Source organism: Emys orbicularis, chromosome 13 (genome assembly GCF_028017835.1).
Source record: "Emys orbicularis isolate rEmyOrb1 chromosome 13, rEmyOrb1.hap1, whole genome shotgun sequence".
In the NCBI taxonomy this organism is placed as follows: Eukaryota; Metazoa; Chordata; order Testudines; family Emydidae; genus Emys; species Emys orbicularis.
In genome coordinates, this window is record NC_088695.1 from 43,841,098 (window position 1) to 43,867,956 (window position 26,859).

Below are 26,859 nucleotides of genomic sequence, written 5' to 3' on the forward strand. Positions count from 1 at the left end.
AGAACAAAGCAGATTATTAAGCAAATGAAATCAAACTATCAAACTAAGCTAGTTTCACTAAAGAAATTGGTTACAAATAGTATTTCTAACCCTAGATATTGTTGCAGGCAGTTTGCAAATTTTCTGTGGTTCAGAGTTCCAGACTAGACTCCTGTCTCAGTCTGGACTCCCCCCAGCCTTCCCTTTTGCAGTCTTTCTTCTTGGGCAGACAGGCCATGGAGAGGAGGAGTCCTGTTTGCCTTCCTCCCACCCCTTAAATAGGATTTACATAAGGCGGGAATCCTTTGTTTCCCAACTTGATCCCTCTTCCCTTACAGTGGAAAGTTATAAGAAGTCCTAGGTAATGTTTTAGTATCAGGTGACAAGACCACCTGACTCTGTAGGATCACAGCGTCCATGAGTCAGTGGCAGCATGGAGCATCCACAGGAAGGCCAAACTTTTCACAGTCCTTTGTTCTCGCTGATGGGCCATCCGCCCTGTCTGACTTTTCCATTGTTTTACCTGAAGTGTAAGCATAGTTGAAATACAGATACATAGTCAATATTCCTAACTTCAGATACAGAAATGATTCAGGCATACAAATTGGATAATTGCATTCAGTAAATCATAACCTTTCCAATGATATCTCACATGAGCCATCTTTCAGAAAGTATATCTCAGGTATGTCATTCATATCATAAGCATATTTCCATAAAGAATATGGAATGACATGTCACAGAAATGATCTGTGCTACTGAAAATGAATGAGAAACTAGCACGGTGTGGAACTTCTCGTGAGTAATGGTATGTAGTGTTGTTGTAGCTGTGTCGGTCCCACAATATGGGAGAGACAAGATGGGTGAGTTAATATCTTTTATTAGACCAACTTCTGTTGGTGAGAGAGTCAGGCTTTCGAGCTCACATGGAGCTCTTTTATAATGGTGGCAGAATGAGATACTTAAACTTTCTAGTCTCACTTGCTGTTGCAAGTGAATCTTTAGGAAAGAAAATGGTCATGTGTAAAAATATCAGTTCATACTGCATTTGTCCTAGAAGAATCTAATGCAAATTGTTCTGAAGAGACTTCCTATAAAAAGACACTTTCTGTTACATAAGGAGTTTATTTGGCTTCCAAAGGCCAGTAACTATCTCATAACTTCCTATTCTTTTCTTATTTTCACAGTGAGAACATGTAATGCTATTCTTACTCTGTTGCACATAGTTCTGGAGTCTTAAAACTCCACCTGCCCTGTAGGTGAAAGTATATTACAGGAACTCAGTGCTATTCAGTAGCATACAGTCTGCATGACGATTGGAAGTGTTCATTTCCCAGGGCTGTACAGTACACACAAATGTAGGCTACAATTTTCAAAAGAACCTAAAAGGAGTTCCCAAATTTCCACAGGATTTGGGTGCATTGCTTTCTTAGACTCTTCGGAAAATCCCAACATTAAAAATCAGAAAACCGTTTAGCTTGTACATGTGATTCCAAATATACCTGAAACAAATATTCTATCTACACTGATTTATCTTATTGATTCTGTTTTATGCAATAGTTAATTTTTAACACTGCGACTAATTACACAATGTCTGCCTTAAAAAAATTCTTACATAAACAAGTTGAGTAAAGTTGATGATTTATGGTCTCTAACCAGGTTTTTTAGTAGACTATATACTCCATCCAGCTTATGATGCAGTGCAGGGACGTAACAAGAGCAATAGTAGTTCTGGGGAAATCCATTGAACATTTCATGTAGCTAAGCTGATGAAATTCTTGATTACACGGGATACCAGCCAGTATTCATTTATCTCTCAGATATGTACCAGCAAATAAGGAAAATATTCAAACGTACTTACAAAATGTGTGTGCGCGCGCACATGCCTACATATACCTGGGCACCAAACCATCATAACACCTGGTTTGTGCAGCGGAAATGTCATTCTTCCTGTATTGTTAAACTTTTAGGACTTAAAGAGGAAAGGATGGTATTTTTAATTACAAATGGGACTGCCTTGTGTCATTTATGATGTGCACTAGAAATAATTTTTTTAATACATTATTTTGAGCTCATCTAAGGTCTGTGCCAGCTCCTATTAAGACAATGGGAAAACCCCATGGGTGTAGTATCAAGTGGGCCCATGCAAATTTGACAATGATATGCAGGGAGTGGGACGACTGTTCTTGTAACTATATCTTCCTTGTATAGTCCTATTAATTTTTAATACAAATGTTTTCAATACTATACAGATGAAAGTGGCAGCAAAGTATTTTAAGCAACTGGAAAACATCTCTGTGTGCACCACTGTTAATTACCTACAATAACTTTCAGTCTATGAAAGAAATATAGAGTATTATTAGAATAACAGCAACATACAAGAGCAGTTCGGACCACTTTTAGCAGGGAACAGATGTATTTGTAACTGAGTAGGTGGACAGACCAATCCAAGTAAAGACTATTTTTTCTATCCCTATTTCAAGTCGTAGACATGAAAATTAATTTCTTATTGAGCTGTCAGTAGGAATTTATTAAGGGTAGCATGTGACTCAAAATCCTTTTGCATAACATGGTACAGTCAGACTATGGCACTGGAAGTAAGAGCTGGGTGTTTCCATTCTCCTCCAAATAAAGGTCATGCATACTACATAAGGTGACAATGAATCTCTTCTTGGGATTGACTGGACTAGTAGCTCAAACAAAATCACCAGAACATAAACCCTGGCCTAAGCTTTCTCTTTAGCCCTAGCTGTTCCTAGGCTTTCCTGTCTTTCTCTAGGTCCCTCTGACCAAAACCTCATGCCTATCTCTTATACCTTGGTGGAATTAATAAGCTGTGCCTTCCCTGCAATGTTAGGGGATTTACTTTGCTGTTTTATGCAAGACTGCAACTCTTGCCAACAGGTGGACTGACAAGAGCTCTGCATCACTATGTGAGGTCATATATCTGTTGTGTTAATTTTCATGGAATAAATAGGTCCAGAGAACCCAATGTGTTAACACAACCCTGTTACTGTACAACACTCAACAGTTAAACATTGTTCAGGATTTTGAGCACAGAGACCTTGGCCCACTTAGTTTCATGGCAAATGCACCATTAAAAACCTTTATAAGCTTTTATTAAAGATATAGAAAAAAGGAAAAACAGTGAAAGCATTTGCAATATAAAGCATGAAGTAAGACTTCTTTTAAATAAGTCTTTATTTCCTTTTCCTTTAGCTGTAGGATTTTTTTTTATAAAGAAAAAGCCCGCTTTACTGTCTTTTAGATGTTATTAAAGAGGATTGTAACAGCCTTTTTAGGGGGAAAGAGAAAAGGTTAGTTGAGGTGCTGCTGCTGTTGTTCAAGACCAAACCCATTTCCTAGAAGTTGAGAAAAATGAACAAAAAAGGGAAGAAAAAAGGCCAGCAAAGATAGAAAATTCAGCTTCTGTCTCTTGTGCTGATTCTTACTTGCAACCTCGCTGCTAGAGAAACATGGTTACACTTTGTGGTTTTATTAACCACTCCAACTCCTGGCAGCATCAAGATATCTAAGGCTCACAGCAGTGTTGCAAAAGATGCAGTCTTGACTGGCTAAGCCAAACTCTTGCAAAACAGAGGGCAAAAGGAGAGAGAAGGAAGAGAAGAAAAGTTGGGTGGTGGGGAAACAAGTCTCTCATCCCAGCTGGTCTTTGGGATTTAGCTGGAGCTGGTGATGTCATCTGGGTTCTTCTGTCTGGCCCATTCCACACAAGTTATCACTCAGGATCAGGACAATGAAGGCCCAGTGGTGTCATGGTGGAGCCAGGGATGCCATGGTGAGCGTGTCAGCCATGGTGGTAAAGCTCTCTCCTTCTGGTCCACCTGTCTCACAGCCTGCCAGCTTGATTCTCCTCCAAAGAGTTTGTTTGTTTCTGACACAAAGAGAGTGATGGGCACAATAGGTCACCCCTCATTATTTTGCCTACTAATTAGGCCTAATTTCCAATACACCAATTTTGATCCATTGATTTCCCATCCCACACTCTTTCTGTTTACTGACATGATCTCAACACAGTCCTGGTAGGCCTTTTTGTTTAGACGAACCCAGTCTTTCTATCTCCCTTCTGTACCTTTTCCCATTCACCTTTGTTACCAGTGACTGGAACATTTTGTACACTTTTATATACTTCCCCACAGCTGAACTCAATTGCAGCAGGCCTGTCAGGCCCCAATTATTACAACATATCCTATCTCCTGTTACGTACACCTATGAGCAAATTCTGCCTTGTTGTAATAGGACAGAACTGAAATCAAAGGAACTGCACTTTCATACACCACAGCAGAATATGCTCTGATAGTCCAATACATTAGCAACAGTGCTGATTATATCACTGTATCACATTACTTGAACATTAGCTTTCACACATTGCCACTTTGATCCATTCATTTCTCAACCTTTCAGAAGAGAATATACAGTATATAATTAGATATGAGAATGTCCCAAACTACCTGACAATTTTAAACTAAGTATAATTACATCTAAATTGCCCATCTAAATAAGCTGTCCTAGTGTGTGCGAACTTAACTACCGGACATAGTCTATTTCACCTTATCCACAGAACATTTAGGTAACTAAATTCCTATTTGAAAAATCTCTCTATAAATCTTACTACAATTTAGTTGTTTGCTAAAGTTATTTATACCACATCCCAGTCCCAAATTTACAAGCAACTGATGATATTTTTTTTTTGAGGAAAAAAAACCCTATGCATTTCAATTATTTCTGAGAAAAGGAGAAGGATGGACTAGGTTGCATATTGTGAGCAAGGAGCACAAAAGAAATACTGCACCTGTGAATAAAGTTTCAGCTACAGGTAAATGGAAACTTTTAAAATAAGATAATTTTGTATAATTTTTTTCCAGAAATTGTATAATTAACTCTCAGTGGATAAGAAACAGTGAAGATGATAAGTTCTAATGCCCAAACTACAAACAACTGAAATTGACAAGGCTCTTATTTGTAAAGAAACATGATAATTACAATATGCAGATGTATTATAAACCAGTGGATATTATAAGAGATAAGAGTTTTGTTAGAAAATAAAGAAACTGTACTCTGAACACACTATACTCTGTGAAAATGGTACATTCAATTTTCTTTGTACTTCATATGAATTATGGAAAGATAGGCTGTGACAAGTGTAACGGTGCTCTGGCATACCAGGGGTTAACGGTTTCCTGCCTATCACATCTTGCTGGGGTTATAAATGAAAAGGAGAAGCTGTTCCAAAGAAGGCTATCACAGGGAAAGGGTATGTCTTATCTTCTCCCACTCGGCTGAAGCTGGAAAATCCTCAGGGGGTTATTAACCTGGTAGCTTGAAACATTTGTTTTGGTTTGAATTTTGTTTTTGAAAATAAAGCAATTCCCGAAGAAAGGAATGTGAAGTGACCTGTATTTGGGACTTTTATTTTTCCTTCCACCAGCTTACATAGGCATGTTTAGAAATTTATCTGATCTATACTAAATTAGGCATTGACTTAATATGGCAAAAAAAAAAAAAAAAAAACCAGGAGAAAACACAGCTCTTCTGAGGACCATGATAATTGTTTTACTACAAATTTACCTATAGAATGTATTCAAGGGTTGTTTTGTGATCTGTTTTTATGGCAAATTTAGAATTTGCCAAATTCACAACTACAGATGCATCTATATGCACCCAGAGCATGTAATAGGAATATCCAGTTATAAAACTTATTGTTAACAAAAAATTTAGAAAGATATTTAAGACACTAACAATTAGGGAGTAGAATAAGACTTTCATGGGGAAGGGGCAGATCACCCAAATTCGCCTACTGTAAGATTTCTTGCACCTTCCTCTGAAGTTTCTGAGGCTGGTCAAGATTGGAGAGAAGACACCGGACTATATGGATCATGGGTTTGATCCAATACAATGATTCCTATGTTCCCATCCAGAGAAAATAATTAGAATTTCATCATACTAAATATGGTAGACAATATTGGTGGTATATGTGCAGTTAACTGTGCTGAACCATATGTGATTTCCTTTGAAGAGTAACAAGAAATGTCTTATCTGTGTCTGTGAAAAAGAAACACTCAGCAACTAAGGGTACGTCCAGACTACCCGCCGTATCGGTGGGTAGCGATCGATTTATCGGGGATCGATATATCACGTCTCGTTAAGACGCGATATATCGATCCCCGAACGCGCTCCCCGGCGACTCCGGAACTCCACCGGAGAGAGCGGCAGTAGCGGAGTCGACGGGGGAGCCGCGGCCGTTGATCCCGCGCCGTGAGGACGGGAGGTAAGTCGGAATAAGATATGTTGACTTCAGCTACGATATTCCCGTAGCTGAAGTTACACATCTTACATCGACACCCTCCCCTAGTGTAGACCAGGCCTTAATTACTCTAGAACTTTATAGACCAGTAAAGTCTTATAAACCCAACTAACATCATACTAGATTCATTTTAATATTAAAAGATACATTACAGCCAACCTACAGAACTCTAGTTTAAAAAAAACCTTTATACATCAGAAGGACATGAATTCTTTTTATAAGCTTTTACCATTCAATATTATACATCAGATACATTTCTTATTGTGATCTGTGATTACATGTTCCTGTCTTCCTTTATAAGTAATGGGGCAGCTATCATGAAATAATATGAATCAACCTTCCACAAATATAACAGAGTTTGTGTGTGTGTGTGTATGTAATGTTACACCATCTTAGACTGCTTCTAGAGTCACAGGACAAAATATTCAAAATCGACTTAATTTGGCATCTATGTCATTTGGCAAGCACCCATTTTACTTGAAAATCTGGTCTGAATGTTTTGTAGACAAAACTTGGGAAAGAGCTTTAGCCCAGATGCTGATAGTTTAATATAAACTTTTCTGCACCAAAATGTTGCAAAGTTGGAATATGGTTAGAGACAAGTTTGCTGGGCTGCCATTTGATGCCATGAAACACTACTTTGTTTCCTTCCAATTTCTTTGTACTTTACACATCAGCAGCACTCATTTGCCTCCTGGGTCATAATGGTTTTTCTAAGCACTGTTAATAAATGTTTCAGTTTCCTGAATTCTACTTACCCCTTCAGTGTGGGAATCCTGATCACATCACCTGCCTCCCTTCCTGCTCTCAAGATGATATATTACAGCAGAGATTTTAAACCCTTTTTCATTTGCAGACCCCTAAAAATTTAGAATGGAGGTACAGATGTATAGTCTGCAGACACCCAGGGGTCTTGGACTACAGGTTGAAAACCACTGTAGCAGAGTATGTATAAGCATTGTCCTTAAGAGTTATATTCATGTTTTTGTATTTATTATCCATTCTCCTCAAAGAGAAAAATAATGTGACCTGATAAGTCTTTGAAGTGGTGAAACGTTTTGTGAGTCACAACATTTCAGACATGAAAGGTTTGCACAGAAGACTTAAAAAAAATGTAGTGCAACTAGAAGATGTTTCCAAGAAGCCTGGAATGAGTGAGTGAAGCCTGCCATTTTCTTTATAGACAACTGAAAGAATGCCTTAAGCTGTGCTTATGATATTTGTGGCAACCTGCTGACACCGTTACAAAGATAAGACAGCATGGTAAAATTAGATGAAAACACACTGAACTGCATTTTATGTAAATGAATGCATTTTTACAATTCAAATTGTGATTTTGTTCTGTATTTACTTTGGGGATTTTTATGTATTCTACAACTGTATTTCTAGAATTATTTCCTCTGGAGGGCCAGCACACATCAACACATATCAACTAACTTGTTCAGAACGGTAACTTCTGCAGGAGACCGCTGTGGTAGTTGTATGAACATTTTTCTCTCTTGGATAGAAGTTATGTAATTGTGAAATCACTGCATACACTCTCCCCTAGAGAAGACTCTTTCCCTTTTTGATGCCCTCCATCACTCAACCTTGTTAAACAAACACTGAACAGTGACTAAGAAAGTGGATCTGTTTTCTCAGGACATTACTCCTGGACAGGACTGGTAGATTCATTACTAGTCCTGCTCCCAGGGCCTGCTCCAGGTACCAGCCGAGCAAGCTGGTGCTTGGGGCGGCAGCTTGTAGGAGGCGGCATTCCGCCCAATCCTAGGGCGGCACGGCCGTTTTTTGTTGTTGTTGTTCCACTCCGGCCGCCCTGTAGGGGGCAGCGGCGTGGAGGATGGGAGCACCCTGCAGCAAGCCTGGCAGGGCAGCCCGCGTCCTTCCCTCCCAGCCGACCAGAGCGGTGCGGAGCCCTCCCGGCAGGGGACACGGTGGGAGGGGCCGCGTGGCAGCGTCCCGCTGAAGCCCTGGCCGCCCCCCTTCTCTCTCTCCCCCCGCTCTCTCCCCCTCCCCCCGCTAGCCGGGGCACATCTGCAGGGCAGGGAGTCCCCCTGCATCCTGGCTCCGGCCACGCCGCAGGTTTTTTTTTTTTTTTGCTTGGGGCGGCCAGAAAGCCAGAGCCAGCCCTGCCTGCTCCCTCCATGAATCTTTTAAGTGACCCTCTAAAAGATAGACATCCACATGTTTACATTCGCCCCTCAGACTACGAGCACATTCTGTATTTCAAGATGCTCAGTAGTGGGCAAAATACGAGTAGAACGTGGCCCATATGTAAAAGCCAAATGCAGGTAGCTTGTTTGCAAAACAGGTTAGCTTGCTTGACAGCTCTGGAGCTTTAAGTTTGTCAACAAAACTGGTACACTATTATCAATGGCAGTGCAAGCTTCCCCATGCTCCCCTAACATTCAACGGAATCACATAAAACTTCCATGAAAACTCACATTGGACTGGGAGTTCTGGAGGCTTGAGGAAAGTTAATTTTCCTTATAGATTCAAGGGAACAAGTTTCAACTTTGGTTGCTTTTGTCAAATCAATCTTAACTCTGGAGTAGTGACCAGTGCATCCATTATCTGAGTTGTTACAGAGAATTCTTTCCTGGGTGTCTGGCTGGTGAGTCTTGCCTACATGCTCAGGGTTTAGCTGAGTGCCGTATTTGGGGTCAGGAAGGAATTTTCCTCCAGGGCAGATTGGCAGAGGCCCTGGGGTTTTTTCGCCTTTCTCTGCAGCATGGGGCACGGGTCATTTGCTGGAGGATTCTCTGCACCTTGAAGTCTTTAAACCACGAGTTGAGGACTTCAATAGCTCAGACACAGGTTAGGGGTTTGATACAGGAGTACAGGTGGGTGAGATTCTGTGGCCTGCGCTGTGCAGGAGGTCAGACTAGACGATCATAATGGTCCCTTCTGCCCTTAAAGTCTATGATTCTATGTCAGTGTGCTTCAACCCTGTCCTGGAAGAAACAACTCTAGGGTAACAGGTTTGTCATCATTAGGTCTATAGGGCCCTTGGCTTTTCTCCTGAGACGGCCAACAAGGATTCTTATTGCTATTTGTCACCTAAGAATTGGATTGACTTGGACCAACCAATTTCATATACTGCAATTACAAACCAGGGCTTTGAACAGGTGATTTAGAGATGAAAGTCTCTACATTTTATTTGATCACTTTGGCCAACCAGTTCACCAACACTATTTCTGTAGAGTACAAGTCCACTATTTTAAAATATAAAAAGATTACTTATTGTCATTATAATTACATTAAAGTCTGAATTTAAAAATTTTTTTGATTAAAAAGTACAAGTCTTTTGTACTCTGCTCATGAGATTGCACCAAGAGATGAAGCCTGGGTTGATGGACTCCATCAGTGGTTTTTGCACTGCCACTATGCAAATACGTGACTGGAATTTTCTAAGGAGTTACAGGCAATCTATCAAGGTAACTAGTAGTTGCCACAGCTATCTTTGAATGAACCTTAATCCAGAATGATTTCCTCTGAAGATTAACTGAGAAATCAAAGAGAACAATTTGCTACAGTATTTTAAGAAATTCTTCTTTGCTGTATTGGTGCATATGGAGCAGGATTAGTCATGATCTGAAAGAGTTTACTCACTCTAGACAAAAGCTATTTTAGATGGTTTGTGTAAGGCAAGGCCAGAGGGGGGAATTTTAGGAAGAAAAATAGGAATAAAATAATAAGGCTTGCCAATTTATGCTCTCTTTCACATTTAGGATCCCAAGTCATACAGACACCATTTAAGTTAACTAAAAAGGGAGGCTGAATTCTACAGCTAACTCAAAACTCAAATATATGAATGCAGTTTAACTGGAAGGGTTGACCAGAACCAACTGTATTCAACAGCATATAAGAAGCTTGTTTGTTCTAGTCAATACTTGCAATTAAACAATGTTCAGCACCATTTCAGATGCACATGTTGACATTTAATGGAGAATTGCCAAAAATATTGTTCATTATTGCCAAAAGCCAATTCTATTTTTTGTTGACCTTCAATTTCAAAATGACACAGAAAAAATATTTCCCTCTATTATTGTTATCAAGCTATTGCTCAATAAAGCAAACAAAAAACAAAACCCCACCTGTCATCCACCAACCAATTCACTCTACAACTTCTCTCTCAATCCTTTTATCTATCTATCTTTGCGCTTGTCTACACATACAGTGCTGCAGCGCTTAGTGAAGACGCTACCAAGGCAGACAGGAGAGCTCCCGTCAGCGTAAGTACTCCACCTCCTCTTAGATCGGCAGTGGCCAACCTGAGCCTGAGAAGGACCCAGAGTTTACCAATGTACATTGCCAAAGAGCCACAGTAATATGTCAGCAGCCCCCCCATCAGCTATCCCACCCTGCTCCCAGCGCCTCCCACCCACCTGCAGCCCCATGGATCAGCACCTCCCCCGCCCTCACGATCAGCTGTTTCTTGGCATGCAGGAGGCTTTGGGTCGGGGAGGTGGGGAGAAAGAGAGGGAGGACCGAGGACATTGCAGGCTCAGGGGAGGGGGCGGGAAGGGATGGAGTGGGGGGCAGGGCCTTTCGCCGAGCCAGAGGTTGAGCAGTGAGCACCCCCTGGCACATTGGAAAGTTGGCGCCTGTAGCTCCAGCCCCGGAGTTGGTGCCTGTACAAGGAGCCGCATATTAACTTCTGAAGAGCCGCACGTGGCTCTGGAGCCACAGGTTGGCAACCCCTGCCTTAGATGAAACCACAGTACGTATATGTGGCAGAATGAAAATAGTGAAAAAACAACAAAACCCAATTCAAAGCTCCCCCCAGGCATTCACACACACAAAACAGCTCAAACAAAGCCCCCTCAAAATGGTACGTGTGTTTGGTATGCCATTTTAATTGTGTTTAAACAATGTATTATTTAAGTCATCTTAAAGATTTATTCAGACACATAAAGCCTAAAAGATGCGTTTTGTGCACAAATCCCAACATAAATCAAAATGAAGTAATTCTCCCAAAGCACCCTTCAATCAGACCCTTTCATAGAACTCCGTGCCTAGCAATGCCACTCCATACCCCCCAAACTCCTTCTTTTGGGCCCCACAAAACACGGTCTTCAAGATAACTGCCTAAACAGCTTTGTCCCCCCAACCATCCCTCCGCCAACAGCCCACCTGCCCTGACCCAGTGCCACACCCCAGCAGAGTCCCACAAACCACCCATTCTACACCACAATCCCCCTCCCTTACAGAGCCCCCCCACTTCATCCCTCCCCCACCATAGCCTCCTCCACATTCCTCCCTCACCCCGACAGTCGCCGACACAGCCCCTCACCCCATCCCTCTCCCACCCCAACAGTCCCCGACACAGCCCCTCACCCCATCCCTCCCTCACCCCAACAGTCCCCGACACAGCCCCTCAGCCTCACCCCATCCCTATGCCATCCCAACAGTCCCCGACACAGCCCCTCACCCCATCCCTCCTGCACCCCAACAGTCCCCGACAGCCCCTCACCCCATCCCAACAGTCGCCAACACAGCCCCTCACCCCATCCCTCCTGCACCCCAACAGTCCCCGACAGCCCCTCACCCCATCCCAACAGTCGCCAACACAGCCCCTCACCCCATCCCTCCTGCACCCCAACAGTCCCCGACACAGCCCCTCACCCCATCCCTCCTGCACCCCAACAGTCCCCGACAGCCCCTCACCCCATCCCTCCTGCACCCCAACAGTCCCCGACAGCCCCTCCCCTATCCCAACAGTCCCCGACACAGCCCCTCAGCCTCACCCCATCCCTCCTGCACCCCAACAGCCCCTCACCCCATCCCTGCTACACCCCAACAGTCCCCGACAGCCCCTCACCCCATCCCAACAGTCACCAACACAGCCCCTCACCCCATCCCTCCTGCACCCCAACAGTCCCCGACACAGCCCCTCACCCCATCCCTCCTGCACCCCAACAGTCCCCGACACAGCCCCTCACCCCATCCCTCCTGCACCCCAACAGTCCCCGACAGCCCCTCACCCCATCCCTCCTGCACCCCAACAGTCCCCGACAGCCCCTCCCCTATCCCAACAGTCCCCGACACAGCCCCTCAGCCTCACCCCATCCCTCCTGCACCCCAACAGCCCCTCACCCCATCCCTGTGCCCCCGACCGCACCCCGAGCTCCCCCACCACGGCCCCGGCATCCCCGGAAACCACCTGCCCCCCAACACAACCGCGCGCCCCACCCCCGCCACAGCCCCCCAACAACGTCCCTCCCCCCGGGCCACTTCCTCCTGCAACTCCTCCCGTCCCCTAGCAGAGCCGGGGCCTTGCTCGCTCCGGCAGCGTCGCAGCTATGGCAACCCCCGCGGCCTAGCCCGGCCTACGGAAACGGAAGCCGGGTCCGGGGCCCTGTCACTCAGGGCAGCCGGGAGCGGCGGGGTGGGGTTGGTTTGAACCGTTGGCTGCTTAGCCTGGTTCCTAGGCTGGCAGCGCTCTCGGCCTCTCCGGGGCAGGGGGTGCCAGGCCTAGCAGTGCTAGGGAGAGGGACGCTCCGTCCCCACTGAGCGGGGGGTGCTGAGCAGGGGCCCCTCCAGCCCGAGACCCCCCCAGACCAGCATAGGGACCCCCCAGACCAGGCCTTGTGCTCCCCTTCCCCTCCTGCTGCAGCAGCTCCCAGAGCTCCCCCGTTGGGTGCTGTGCAAGCTGTGGGAGCCCCCGGTGAGACCCCCAGAGTGCGGGGTAGCTGTGCCCAAGCCTCGACGTCGTGGACCGCGAGGTAAATGGCGCTGCGTGGTCATGGCCCAGCTCATGGATTGAGGGGAGTGATGGAGGGAAATTGCCTTCCCCCCACGTGCGAAATCCCAGCAGCGGGATGCGAAGGTGGTTAAAGCTCTCGAAATCGTGGGGGAAATCCCATGTCATCACACGGTACCTGATGCAAACTGTAGAAAAAATAAATCCGAGAGGAGAGGGGGAGAAATAGCATCGCTCCTTTCCTTGCTGCCACCTTCCCTGGTTGGGTATGGCGGCTTGTTTGCAAAATTCTTAGCAGCGGGCAGGAAGGTGGGAACAGGTTGCTAGAAGATGTCACATTGCTTAAGTGGTCGTGCAAACTGGAGATGTATGGAAGAGATAGCAAAGGAAACCTGTTCCGGTGGCTGGAAAGTTGACGGGCTGAGTAAGATACGTATAGTGATATATCTGTCCAACTGCTAACAAGGGTTGGGAACCTGTTTAGTATGAGGCAAATAGTGCAGCATTGTAATATATGTAGTATAACGATACTTAAATCACAGAACCTATAGACGAGGAAGTGGGGGCAACCTACCCTTGGATGGAAAATTATTGAATGATGAGTAACGCAAAGGGTCTCACATATCACTGACGGGTGGTTTGCGGGGCTGGCCCGGGATGGGACAGTTCATAGCCCTGGTACCTCTGGGCTTGCTGCATCCGGTCGGAATGTAAAAAAATTGCTTGAGCTCTGGCATCTCTTTCATTACAAATTGGAATTGTTTATATATAGTGATTTTATTTGTGTAATTTCTAGTGGGAACAGCAAACCATGGACTACTTGTAAAGCATTGTAATTAGCATAATCTTGCAGTGTAATGTAGAAAATTTTTATTATTTTAAAATTTAGGTAGAAATTAATGATAACAGGAACCCTTGGCTCACTGCATTTCCAAATTTCAGTTCGGTTTAATACCAATACCAACATTAGTATATGCATTTACAAATTTCAGTTCAGCACAAATGGAACACCAGATTAGAATGTTACATGATAGTATATGTTCCATAAAAATAGTTGAAGGAAAAGAAGAGGGAGGAAAAATACATTTTCCTCTTGATATGGAGTGTTATTGAATGTTAGAGCCGGGAGATAGATGGTATGTGAGGGAGGAGACTTTCCCTCTCAGCTGAAGATGTAAACAGGTAAATAGTGCATTGGATTATAAAACCCTGATCCTCCAAAGATATCTGTGCATGTACTTAAGTTTATTCACTGTCAATGGACCCAAAGGCTAGTGGGACTTGGTGTGTCTAATGTTAAGTACGTACATAGGCCTCAATTCTACAAACACCTACATTTAGCAATGATCATGCTAACTGCAGCCTAAAATATATAGAGAAAGTGTAAAATGCAATCTCCTGAATGGGAAACTAATGAATTTATAAATCATGGGATAGATAATTTGGAGGAAAGACATTTGTATGGCTCTCTCCAAACCCCGTAGTAAATCACTGTTTTTAAAAATGTACAACTGAGTGTTGTATTTTAGCTGTATCTTCTGTTCCCAAATAACTTTTTATCAAAATATTATTTGTAATATTGTTCTTCCTGCTTTCCACATTGTTTTCATTTGTAAGTGGTATCTTGTCACTGACTTCCAAGCAGGAAAAGCTATTTTTGGATGAATATTAGCTTGTTTAATAGCTTTTAGGGAGTAATAAGATGGGTTTATTTATGACCTGTATCTTGCCAAATGCTTTTTTTATGTGTGGTTATTGTTCTCCCTCCAATAAGCATTCCAAAATCAAACAAGCCTATTGTTTGAGAAACTTATCCTGAGTGTTAGCTCTTTGCAAAGATCTGCTATTTTGTGTGTGTGTGTGTGTGTGTGTGTGTGTGAATGAATTTAATGCTAATGAAATAGCCATATTGTTGTTTGTTTTTTTTAGATAGCTCAAAAAGTGAGTATTTGCATTTAGACATTAAGTAGATTAACATTAATCTATAGAACAATGAGATTTTATATAATTTCTCTATTTCAATTTAAATTTTGCAGGTTGGCTGTTAAGTGCACAATGAGTAGTGAAGAGGAAACATGGGAGAAGTTGGATGCGGAATTTGATCACTATGTTGTAGATATGAAGCCGTTTGTGCTAAAATTACCACATAAATCAGGTAAACTGTGCTACGAATTTGCATGTAAATAAACATAACAATCAGAAATACTCTAGTTTTACTACAGAATCTTGGTATATTATGAATCTCGAGTGTAAAATAATAACATCTGTATGCATTTATAATGCATTCTGCTAAATAACAAATTAAGTACCACAAATCTAATGTTGCAGAGTGCATCATCATATGTGCACAACTTTTAAAGTTGATTTTTAGGTTATCTTTTAAGCACCTTTTGTTAATACTGTTTATTCAAGCTCATCCTTCTTATTTTGATGACGTAAATGTACTTTTGCATAAAGATATTAATTCCTGTATTTTCCAATTAATGAATTCAGTGGAAATTAAAACTAAAATAGGCTTTGTCTTGGAGATTATGCCATTTATAAAATTGCAAGCATTTTTTGAGAGACCAATCTGTCAAGATACAATTATGTTCGTAAAAGAAATAAATCCAGTGCTGGAACTTTTTAAACTAATAGTACAAGTATCAGCTAAGGAGTGATGTTTTATGAGCTAAGTGATTACTTGCTTTTAATAATATGCAGTTCATTTCTAATCTTCATATTAAGGGCCTGATTCTCCAAACCTTTGTTTGCACTAATAGTTCTAAATCCCACAGGTGGTCTTGTCTTCCATGGAAGGATTTGTTTGAGTAAGGCTACTGTCTCAGGCCTTTAAATTGGATGATAAAATATTAATGCTCATGCAAACTGTATTTTGCAACTGATGGCATGATTCTGAAGGCACTGACAGTCCTCAGCTCGCATTGAGTTTAATAGAAGTTGAGGATGCTCAGTACCTTGCAGGATCTGACATGATCAGAAGTAGGTTTTCATAGCATTTCAAAATAATAATGCTGTAATCAGATTACTTTCAGTACAACAATTTTTATTTTACCTCTGAAGCAGACATTAGAGGGAATATTCTTCTCTGGAATCGAGACTGACTAATACTCAAAATTGTTTATATAATAGTAGAACCCTGTAAACTAAGCATAAATATGAATCTGCAGAAATTAGTTCTGGAATGGGTCTCTTTTTGTCCATTTGAAAATTAAATTGTTACCATGGATCCACCATTATCTCATGTTCTGAGTCTGGCACACACTTTTCCTTTTAGGTGAAGGGCTGTTTTTATGGTTTGTCCTGAAAAGGCTAATGGAAGCAGAACTCTTCTGGACAGTCCTGAGGGAAAATATTGTTCCTACTAGGGTTTGATAGTATGTATTAATAATCTCTTATCTTCAGCAATCAGTAAAGGGTGCTAGGAGCCTTTTTCTCCAGCTTTGCCCTCACAGGCTGCTTTGGTTGATGGCAGTTTTCCCTATTGCTTAATCTAGGACAGTGGTGGGAGAAGTCTTGGTTGAAGCTACCTAACAGTCATAAAGAATTTTGTGAATTCTTACACTTTTTTTGTTTTGTTTGTTTTTAGTTTTGGGTGATAATCATCTTAGTTAAACAAGCTGGCTTCATGTCTTGGCTGATTTGAGTATCTGTGCAAAGAAACTTCTGATTACAGAAAAAATGAGTGGATTTTGGGATGGGGGCTGGATCTGGAGGGAATGAATGATAAATTTTATGTGGCTGAGTTTAGGTCAATGATGTTTCATAGATGTTTAAAGCCAGAAGGGACTACTGTGTTATGCAGGTCAGACTGGATGATCACAAGCCATATGACTTCCCTGTATTAACTCTTGATTCAAGTCCAATAGCCATGCTTGAACTAGAATCTTTTAGAAAAATATCCAATCTTGATTTAAAACTTTCCAGTGTTGGAGAATCCACCACAGCACTTGGGAAGTTGCTTCAATGATTAAGTATCTTCACTGTTAAAATTTTATGCTTTATTTCTAGTCTGAATGTGTCTAGCTTCTTCTTCCAGCCATTGGCCATACCTTTGTCTGCTAGATTGAAGAGCTCATTACATTTCTTTTTGATAAGCTAAATAGGTTGAGCTTGTTGAGTCTCTCACTATAAGGCTTTTCTCTGAACCCTCTCCAATTTATCAACACCCTTCTTGAATTGTGGACACCAGAACTGGATGCAGTATTCCAGTAGCAGGTGCAATAGTGCCAAATACAGAGATCATATAACCTCACCACTCCTACTCAATATTCCCTTGCTTATACATTGAAAGATTACATTACCCCTTTTGGCCACAATGTTGTGCTGGGAACTGATGTTTAACTGATTATCCACCATGACCCAAGTCTTTTTCAGTCACTGCTTCCTGGATAGCATCTCCTATCCTGTAAGAATAGCTTACATTCTTTGTTCTCAGATGTGACCTTACATTTGGCCATTTATTGAGATACTAAAGGTGTTGGGAGAACTTTTTGCTTTGGCTCCTTGTTCCTGACTGGCAAATGTCATCAGGGAAGAACTAAGCTCATTGTTGGTAGAGGGAGGGCACGGTGCCATCTTCTCTTAAGGAGGTTAGTTTGTAGTCTTGGCTCAAGAAAGCAACGTTTGATCCTTGCAGTCTGGTTATCATTTAGTACTGTATTTAATCTTCCATATTTGGTAGTTTATGGGAAGAGCTGTGATAATCCAAAAGCATCAGATTTCCTTGACACTTGTCATCCTTGTACAGTTCCGGGAACAGGACAGGAATTGCGCTGGTAGAAGATAACCTCTTAGTGATGGATGAAGACCGAGTGTGTGTGTGTGTCTGTTGATACTGCTGGATGATTCAGTTGTCCTCAATTGTGAGCTGGTTTTGGTTTTCCTATGGCTTGCACTGGGAGAATGCAAGGCTGCTTTTGGGTGAATCCATTTCTTCCTTGCTGGCCACCTTGAGAGAGTTGTGTTGGAAAATTGTTCCTCATACCTAAAACATGCTATTATATAGCGTTTCACAGAGTTCAGTCTTTTCTCCTTTCATGTTTAGCATGTACTTGGGGACATTGGGAGGGTATGGCTTGCAGCACTTTCAGTAGACTGCTGATACTTAACTTTACTTCTCTATTGTACATAAACCAGCTAGTGCTGCCAAACACTTGGCTCAGTGTCTCACTTGGATGAGTTGGGGGCATTGAGTTTCAACCAGCTAGTTGTCATCCATCTGGATAAGACTGAGGTGCTACTGGTAATGTTGGGGATAAGCAACTAGAAATTATGGTGAAGATTATATTTGTTGAGGATATGTGCCTACTATTTGTAGCTAGAGTTTGCATGTTTGGGCTGTTGTTGGGTAGCAAGCTGATGTTAGAATATCACAAACCACAGTGTTGAGGAGGGTTTTAACTCATGTATGCCTGACTAGGAGACTGAGACTCTCTTTTGGATGTGAACCTTACTACTTTGATCATAGAAAGTTTAGATTACTGCAGTGTGCATGGGACTGTACTCTAGGTCAACTCAGAAATTGAAGCTGGTTCAGAAAGCAAGATAAACTACTAAGTGATATAGTTCTCTGGGAGTACGTAACACTAGTTGTCCATGATCTGACTGCACAGGTTGTCTATAAGTTTCCAAATTGAATTTAAAGTATATGTTTTGAGCTGTATAGCATGGAAGTATTTCTATGGCACTCTTCTTAAAGTTAGTATGGAATTCAATTTTCTTTTTCTGTGATATTCTAGTGGATAAATTATTTTTCCATTTGTGTTTTGTTTGACCTGAAGTTCCTTTCCATGAAAAATATACACATCCTTGTAAAATTTCATGTTCTACCTTAAAACTTTCTTTGTGCAAAACTTAAATTCTTGATTGAAGAGAGAGATGTCTACAAAGTTATGCTGTGGTTCTTTCATAACTTCTGCTGTTCTTAAGTTTGTTCTGTTTTCTAAGAAAGTCTATTGTAATGGAATGTATTTTTCTAGAACGTCAGAGATGTGCGCTCTGGATTAAAAAACTCTGCGAGCCCTCAGGAGCAGGTGCAGGAATTATGGGTAGAAAGAATCGGAACTTGTATGCAAAATTGTTGCTGCATATGCTGAAACGAGGAATTCTAGAAGGCCCTTTTACACATAAACCCGAACCTGGAATACTGAAAACCTTGCCGTCATATATGGTGGGTATTCATTTCATTTTTATGGAGAACAAACTTGAGTAGTTCATAAACGTAGTTTAAAAATTATATATTTAAGTATTCACTTTTGGTTACAGACGGAATCAAATTCTGCAGTGATTTCAGTGGAATTGCAAGGAGTGAATGTTGGCCTACAGCTTGTACCATGGTTCCATTAATAATTTGTAACTGGAGTTGGCAAACAGATTTCTAGGTCTTTGTGAATTTTTTGTGTGACCTGTTTTGTTTTCTTCTTCAAATAAAATAGAAGTTCAGAAAGTGTGGAAACATGCCTTTTTGATGATATCTGATTAGTTGCTAACTGATATTTACAGATAACTTAAAATATATTTAAAGGAACATAGTCAATATTTTCAAAGCTAGACTTAAACTTCAAATTGGTATTGTGAAAGGAAAGAGAGTCTTGTGCTTGAAGCTTAGGGCTGGTGTATTCCTGGCTTTGTTACAGACTTAGATGGGTAAATCAATTAAATACTCTACATGTATGTTTAAAAAAAAGTGTATATGGGGATAATGGCTCACATGGGCATTGTGAAGGGTAGGGCCAGACTTTTAGAAATTCTGATCATTCTGCTGCTCCCATTGACTTCAGCACTTCTGAAAATCAGTTCTTTAATTTATTAGTATTGTAAAATGCATTTAGCTTTTTGGATGAAAGACATTACTCAGTGGTATTGCTACCCAATTTTTGGTTTTGAAGGGTTCTTTGAATTTTATATATGTTTGGATTAAACAATAATAAATTGATTATTAGATTGAAAAAATATTGATTATTTTCTATACTAAACTAACCATCTCTTATCTCTTAGGCCATCAAAAGTATTTTTTTTTCCTGTTTGTTCTTTCCTCTTCCCTCCCCAACTTTAATGCCAAAAACTTAAAACAATTAATGTTTTAGAACAATGTTTTAAATGTTTCAAAACAATGTTCTCTCTGCGTGTTGAGGATGGCTTCATGATGAGCAGGGCCCCAAGGTAATGGGGATGCTGGGGTTGAAGTATTGGGCTGTGAATCTTACTATTGGAAGAGGCAACTGGGTCTGGATCATAAGGTGCTGGATTAGTGCAGGAAGGTTGGTCCCTAACTGGTCCCTAACATGGTATGTAGCTAAGCCAGATCCTGCTCTTCAGAGCTAGTTAGCAATTTATGACACTGTTCATAGAACAGTTTTGTTAGCTATCAGTATCAATAATACAGGCTGTGCAAAGATGTTCTGTGGTAATAAGTGCTATGTAAACTTACGACTATTTTCCCTTATATCCAGGACTCAATATTCTTGGCCCCCTATTTTAAGCATGCATTCATTGAACTTATTGGCAAACTCCCTTTGACTTTACTGGGAATGGAATTGCATTCTTTATGCTGCTACCAAACCAGCAAGCAAGTGATGATGATGATGATGATAAAGAAGGGTGCATATATTCCTGTTTTGTTGTTGTTGTTTTTTTGTCTAGATCTTACAATGTTAATCTTTTCTGACTAACTGGATCTTTATTTTTTTTAAAATATAGTCAATCTATTTTGATGAACCAAATTCAACGAGAGCACAGAGTGGTAGCCCAGAAGCTTTACCTGACTGGGTCATGGGAGAACTAGGAACAAGTGAATCGAAATTGGAGGAATCATGGAAATTCTCTTCTAGAGAGGAGTCAGCTTTGGTAGCATCACCACTTGCACACAGGTAAGAATTCAAAATCTGATCTATAAATAATGCTTATTAACATGTGGAATTGGACATAATCGTACTATAAAGTGCTAGTTTTTTGTGTATAATAACAATATGTTAAAAAAAGTTAAGGTTGCAAAGTCAATCACTCAAAAGTTTGGAAATGTCAGAATTAAGGTTGCCTGTACAGTGTTAATTTGGCCCTTTGTGAGTAAGCACCATGATAGTCTTTAATTACATGATCACAAACTATTTTCCCTCCTCCACTGCTACAATTCAATCTTCCTGCCCTCTCCTCTCTCCCACTCTCTGGCTTCTGCAATCCTCCCTCTCCTTCCCCTCCCTTCGCCAGGTATTCAAATCACTCTGTTTCCTCTTCCTCCTTGCACCCTGAGCATTGAGAAGCACAGGAGAGAGTCTCCTTGTTTTCAGTTCCTGTGCCTGGCTTCACTGTGGTTTCTACAGCCAAGAAGAGCAATTGCAGGGAAAAGCCTGCCCTCCGCAGGAGCCCCCTGACTCGGAGCATGCTCAGTGCAGACTCTTAGGAAATTTAGCAGCCAAACTCTAACAAGTCTCTACTGAGCATGTGCAAACTGAATCGTTTGAGAAGCTTATAATTTGGCTATATTTGGGCAGTTTGATGGAGATCACAGAGATGGCAAAAGGTACATCCCTCACACCAGTGTGTCCTCTCTGCCAATTTTAAGTCCCTGATCCAAAGCATGGAGGTGCTAGAACTTCTCAGCAAAATGATTTCATGTGGGCAAAATCATTTATTTTTCCTAATCTTGCTCTGAGAAACAGTTGAACGGTTTTTGCTGAAGTAAAAAAAAAAACAAAAAACCCAACATTCAACCTGAAGCTGACAGCCAGCAAGGAAAATTTCAGCCTGAATGGTTAACATTTTTTATAAGCAACTGAAAGCAGGGTCTTATAATAGAAAGTGTTGGTCAACCTTAACTATAGGTGGAGGTTGACTAGTTGATTTCTGCAGGAAACTTTTTAATATAATCAGTTTAGGAGCTTTGGGAACAGCTCGCTGAATTACAGTCAGGTCTCCAGATCGACACTTGCAGTTGCTGAGAGTATTGATCAGCTATCAGATCTCTGGGTGCCTAACCTAACTTTCCTTAATGAACTAAATATAAAACTTACATTCCTCTTTTAGCAAATTGGTTACCTTGGCAAATGTGATGTTTTGACTAGAAATGCCTTTTGGATTTGTTTTATTGATACAGTCTTTGTTAGAAAAATATATTTACTTAAATTTCCCTTATATTTAATTCATGCATGTAAGGAAGCATGCTATTCTGGGCTGTATTCTTCTTCAAACTGCAAATTCTTCTGCAGTCTTCCCTAAATCTGTAGCTCTTCCTCTAACCATACATATGAGGATGAGGTAATATTTGAGATGTCAACTGGTGTAGTTTTATCTCCTCCAGTTGATCCAGCACAAATGAATAAATATAAAACCCGCTAAACAAACAGAAAAGTGCACAAGAAACTTTTATTTCACACGTGTATTTTTATAGTGAATAATTTATTGCAAATTGGAACTGAAGTTTAATGCTGCCTCATAAATTTTACAACCACTTCTACTTGTCCTTTGAAAAACCTCTTTTAATCTTAGTGTGTTTTTGATCACTTTATAAAATCTTCCTTTACTTAGACCTTTTTGTATGTGAGGCATTTCTAATGACATTTTAGATTATGCTGTTTGTGTGCTAGCCCTTTTTTATTTTTTATTATTAAAGATGCAGTCTTTTTGAAGTCTTTTTCTTGGGGCTCTGTTAAGCACTCTTTCGTGTATAAATCCTGTGTTAGAGTTTAGAACATCCTCCTGTGTTCTGCTAGCAGACATTTTCTATCAGTGCAGTAGTTCAAAGGTGGCTATGCTCTGATAGCAAAGATTGGCCACAATTTTCAAGTCTGGATACTTACAATTAGGAGTGAAATCCTGACTCCATTGACTTCTGTGGGTGTTTTGCCATTGATTTCAGTAGGGCCATGATTTCACACTAGATACCCAATTTTCAGAGGCATTGAACACACACATTGTTTATATTTAGATGATTAACTGTTGATTTAGGTGCTCAGTGTTAGGCACAACCAAATTTGACATTTTTGCTATAAGATTTCAATATTATACCTCTCATTCATTTGCACACCACTGAGCCTTTGGTTTTTAAATCCACTATTTTTCTCTCATCTTACCCAAATGTTTTTGCCTGTGGAGGCTACTTTTTTTTTAATCCAGGCACAATTTGATAGGTGAGGAGTAAAACTTTCAAAAGTCTTATTGAAAGTCTATAGAAAAGTAAACAAGATTTTTGGCTCCTATGTCAGTCACTTAGGGACTAAACATTTTACCAGATGGCTTCACTTCCTTCTAACAGTGACTTAAAATTCGGGAATGTCTTAATGTCCATTAAACCTGAGATAACACATATATCACATTTGATACTCTTAGTTGGTCTTTCGGTTGCCTTCACTCATGCTCACTGATATGGACTTCTTATCTTGAGTGTACATGCCAAGCATAGATGTAGAATATCAGTAGTTGCCATGAGAGTCCCGGCCCTACCATGTTACTCTTCTAGGTTTTGTCATACATCTTGACACTTCTTCCCAAAAAGAAATGTCTAAATAGTAAAGGAAAATAAAATACATATGGCTTGATTAACCTTTTAGGCTTGGCCACCCTTGAATATGGGGTGGTGTGTAGCTGTGCCACCCTAAAAATAGAACCAGAAAGGCTTTGTGCTTTAGAGATGCCTCTCCGAGACACGATTCCTCTTTAGCTCCCCTTTTATTCTGAGAGTGGGGTTGAATAGGGGTTGAAATATGTTGCATTAGCACTGTACAAGATGCAGCATACTCCTCCCCTCTTGCATCCAACCAACTCTGGTAGTCAACGTGTGAGGGATGTGGGCTGGAGCCATACCTCCATCTACTATCAGCCCTCCTTTTCCCCCCCTCCTTTTCTCTTTCCTCTGACTTGCTTGCAGGAAGGAATATCAGGGAGCACAACCCCTTCTCTCTACCCATATCTGGACCCAAGGTCCAGATAGGTCCTATGCAACTGCACGGGGATGTGTGGTGGTGGAGAGTCGTTACCTCATTTTACTCTCCTGTGTTCTACATAACACTAAGATATTTTTCTAGACCATAGTTGGCAGCTGTTGTGACTACTAAGAAGACAGATGTTGGATCTGGTACCTGAGAATCCCTCTAAAGTTCCATACAGTCTGTTAAGTGATTGTAAAAATGACACCCCCTTACTCATTAGATCTGGTCTCTGTGTGTATTCAGATATCTGCTTGCTTGCTTACTTACTTACTATATCTGCTTACTTTAGAGGGGGGAAACCTTTTACTACTGTTATCCCTGCAGAATCAACCCAGTTCAGGCAGTATGAAACTGTTGCTTTTTATGACTTGCACATCAGCAGAAGAATTGTTAACTAAATTCTACGTGCCAGGCTATCTGCACAGATTATGCATCTAGTTACGCCTGTGCAACCACAGGGAACAGAGTTGCACAGATGACACTGAGGAGTGGGGAGGTGTGGAAGGTCTAGGTTGGATATTAGGAAATACTATTTCACTAGGAGGGTGGCGAAGCACTGGAATGGGTTACCTAAGGAGGTGGTGGAATCTCCATCCTTAGAGGTTTTTAAGGCCCGGCTTGACAAAGCCCTGGCTGGGATGATTATGTTGGGGTTGGTCCTGCTTTGAGCAGGGGATTGGACTAGAACCTCCTGATGTCTCTTCCAACCCTAATCTTCTATGATTCTATGATATCCTCCGAGGACAACAGGGTTGCATGGATGTAACTAAAGAGCAGCATTTGGTGTTGGAATCTTTATAGCAAGTGAAGATACATGATGCAATAAGAGCATAACATAATTTTCAGATCTCAGTCTGTGTTTGCCATGATGGTAAATAAATAAGCCTCATTCTACTTCTAAATTGAGCAAATTCAATATTAAAATTGTGACAGTAAATGTGGAACTCCATTATGACATTTTTTTCAAAGCCACTTTTCAGAGTAAAATTGCACTTTCATAGAAGATTAGGGTTAGAAGAGACATCTAGTCCAAACCTCTGCTTAAAGCAGGATCAACCCCAACTAAATCATCCCTACCCTCCAGCCTATCTACCTCTCCTTCCAGCTTAGTGTCATCTGCAAACTTGCTGAGGGTGAAATCCATCCCATCATTCAGATCATTAATGAAGATGTAGAACAAAACCAGCCCCATGACCAACCACTGGGGCAATCCACTTGATACCGGCTGCCAACTAGACATCGAGCTGTTGATCACTACCCGTTGAGCCCGACGATCTAGCCAGCTTTCTATCCACCTGGTAGGCTATTCATTCAGACTATACTTCTTTAACTTGCTGGCAAGAATACTGTGGGAGACCATATCAAAAGCTTTGCTAAAGTCAAGGTATATCACGTCCATCGCTTTCCCCATATCCACAGAGCCAGTTATCTTGTCATAGAAGGGAATCAGGTTGGTCAGGCGCCCTTTGTGAATCCATGTTGACTGTTCCTGATCACCTTCCCCTCTTCCAAGTGCTTTAAATACATGTTGTCCTGTAAAGCATGATCATGGACGATGTTCTTTGGCAGTGTAGCGTTAGTCTGCAGCTAGTGGCTAGCAGGCAATCAAAAGCACAAGACACTCACTTCTAGAAGTGGGTACTCATTCAAAGAACACATCTATTTTGTGTGGGGGGAAAACTTTAATTTGTGCATTAAATTTTTGAAGAGGAATAAAAATGGAGGAGAAAACTTGGGTTACTGTTACACTTGGCAGTTCTTCTGAGTTACGTGTTAAATTCATAAAGAGAGAGTTTCCACTTCACATAAACTGAATACAAAAGAGAAAATATTTAAAATATTTGAGCTATGCAAGGGGTAAGGAAGGGCCAAATGGAGCTTTGTTATCTGTAAAAAGAAACAATATTTCATGGGAACAGTTGATGTAAAATGTGTCTTTATTACTTTGTTAGCTCTTTGGGGCAGGGACCATGTCTTCCTTTGTTTTTATAGTGGTGAACATGCTGTCAGTGCTCAGTAAATAAATATTAAAAGTGTGAACCTTTTTCAGTGTGTTTCTTGGTGCCGCTGCAATTTATTGTAATGGCCAGCAGATGGCGAACTTCTTCCATTCTATGTAATAAAGCAAAACCTACTTTTCTTTGTACTGGAGAATGTGATCTATGTGGATAAGCAGTATGTTTTAGCTTTGATTAATATTCTGTTATCCTACTATTGGTAATTTAATTCTTACAGGTAGACTGTAGCAGTTTCTGAAGACATTTTAAAAATAAGCCATTTATTTCAAAGAAAGATGTTTATGAATTATGGTTTTGAGAGCAACTAAAACTCAGGTTTGAGTAACATAACCCAAGATTACCACCTCCCTTTTAAAAATCAGAGTAAAAGAGCACTTGTTGCCCTGCTGTACTCTGTTATTTTTTGTACTGTTTGTGTATATGCTATTTTGATTATGGAAATGGCTGTTTTTCCTAGGAACCTACTTACCTGTTACATTTGTAAAATAAATGCAGATTGTCAGATTTTTTTTTTCCTGCCAGAGTGGGATTGGGTAATGCTGGACTTGATGGGACAAGAGAGGTCTTCATTTCAAAAATTGGGAGGGTAGATTTAAACTAGTATTGTATAGTTAGATTTTAATAGAAATCTGACCTTTCAAACTGAATTAGTAGATATTGTTTATAGACGTGTAGATTATGCCTTAAAACCAGTCCTGTTGTGTTGCAACACTCCAGGAGGAACCCACATTTTCTCCCACCTGGTTCCTAGTAGGAAATCATTTGCTACTCTCCTTTATCAGTAGAAAATTACTTCCTCTTCCCATGCCAGCCCACTGTCCTGGCTGGTGTCTGGGGGTGATGAAGCTGGAATCAAGGCTGTGGCCACTCCCTGTCCACCTGCATTGGCACCCTTGTCTACTACTTCCA

At 41.1% G+C, this 26,859-nt stretch overlaps 1 protein-coding gene across 1 annotated transcript in view; it reads left to right on the plus strand.

Annotated features, from left to right (window-relative positions):
* Positions 1-15,062: 15,062 nt before the first annotated feature.
* The window catches only part of CEP112 (centrosomal protein 112), a 303,594-nt gene continuing 291,797 nt past the window's right edge, over positions 15,063-26,859 (plus strand). Inside the window, exons 1-3 of the mRNA XM_065415534.1 lie at positions 15,063-15,162; positions 18,989-19,179; positions 20,709-20,878. Of these exons, the coding sequence (XP_065271606.1) occupies positions 15,063-15,162; positions 18,989-19,179; positions 20,709-20,878 (461 nt within the window). The remainder of the gene's footprint in view (positions 15,163-18,988; positions 19,180-20,708; positions 20,879-26,859) is intronic.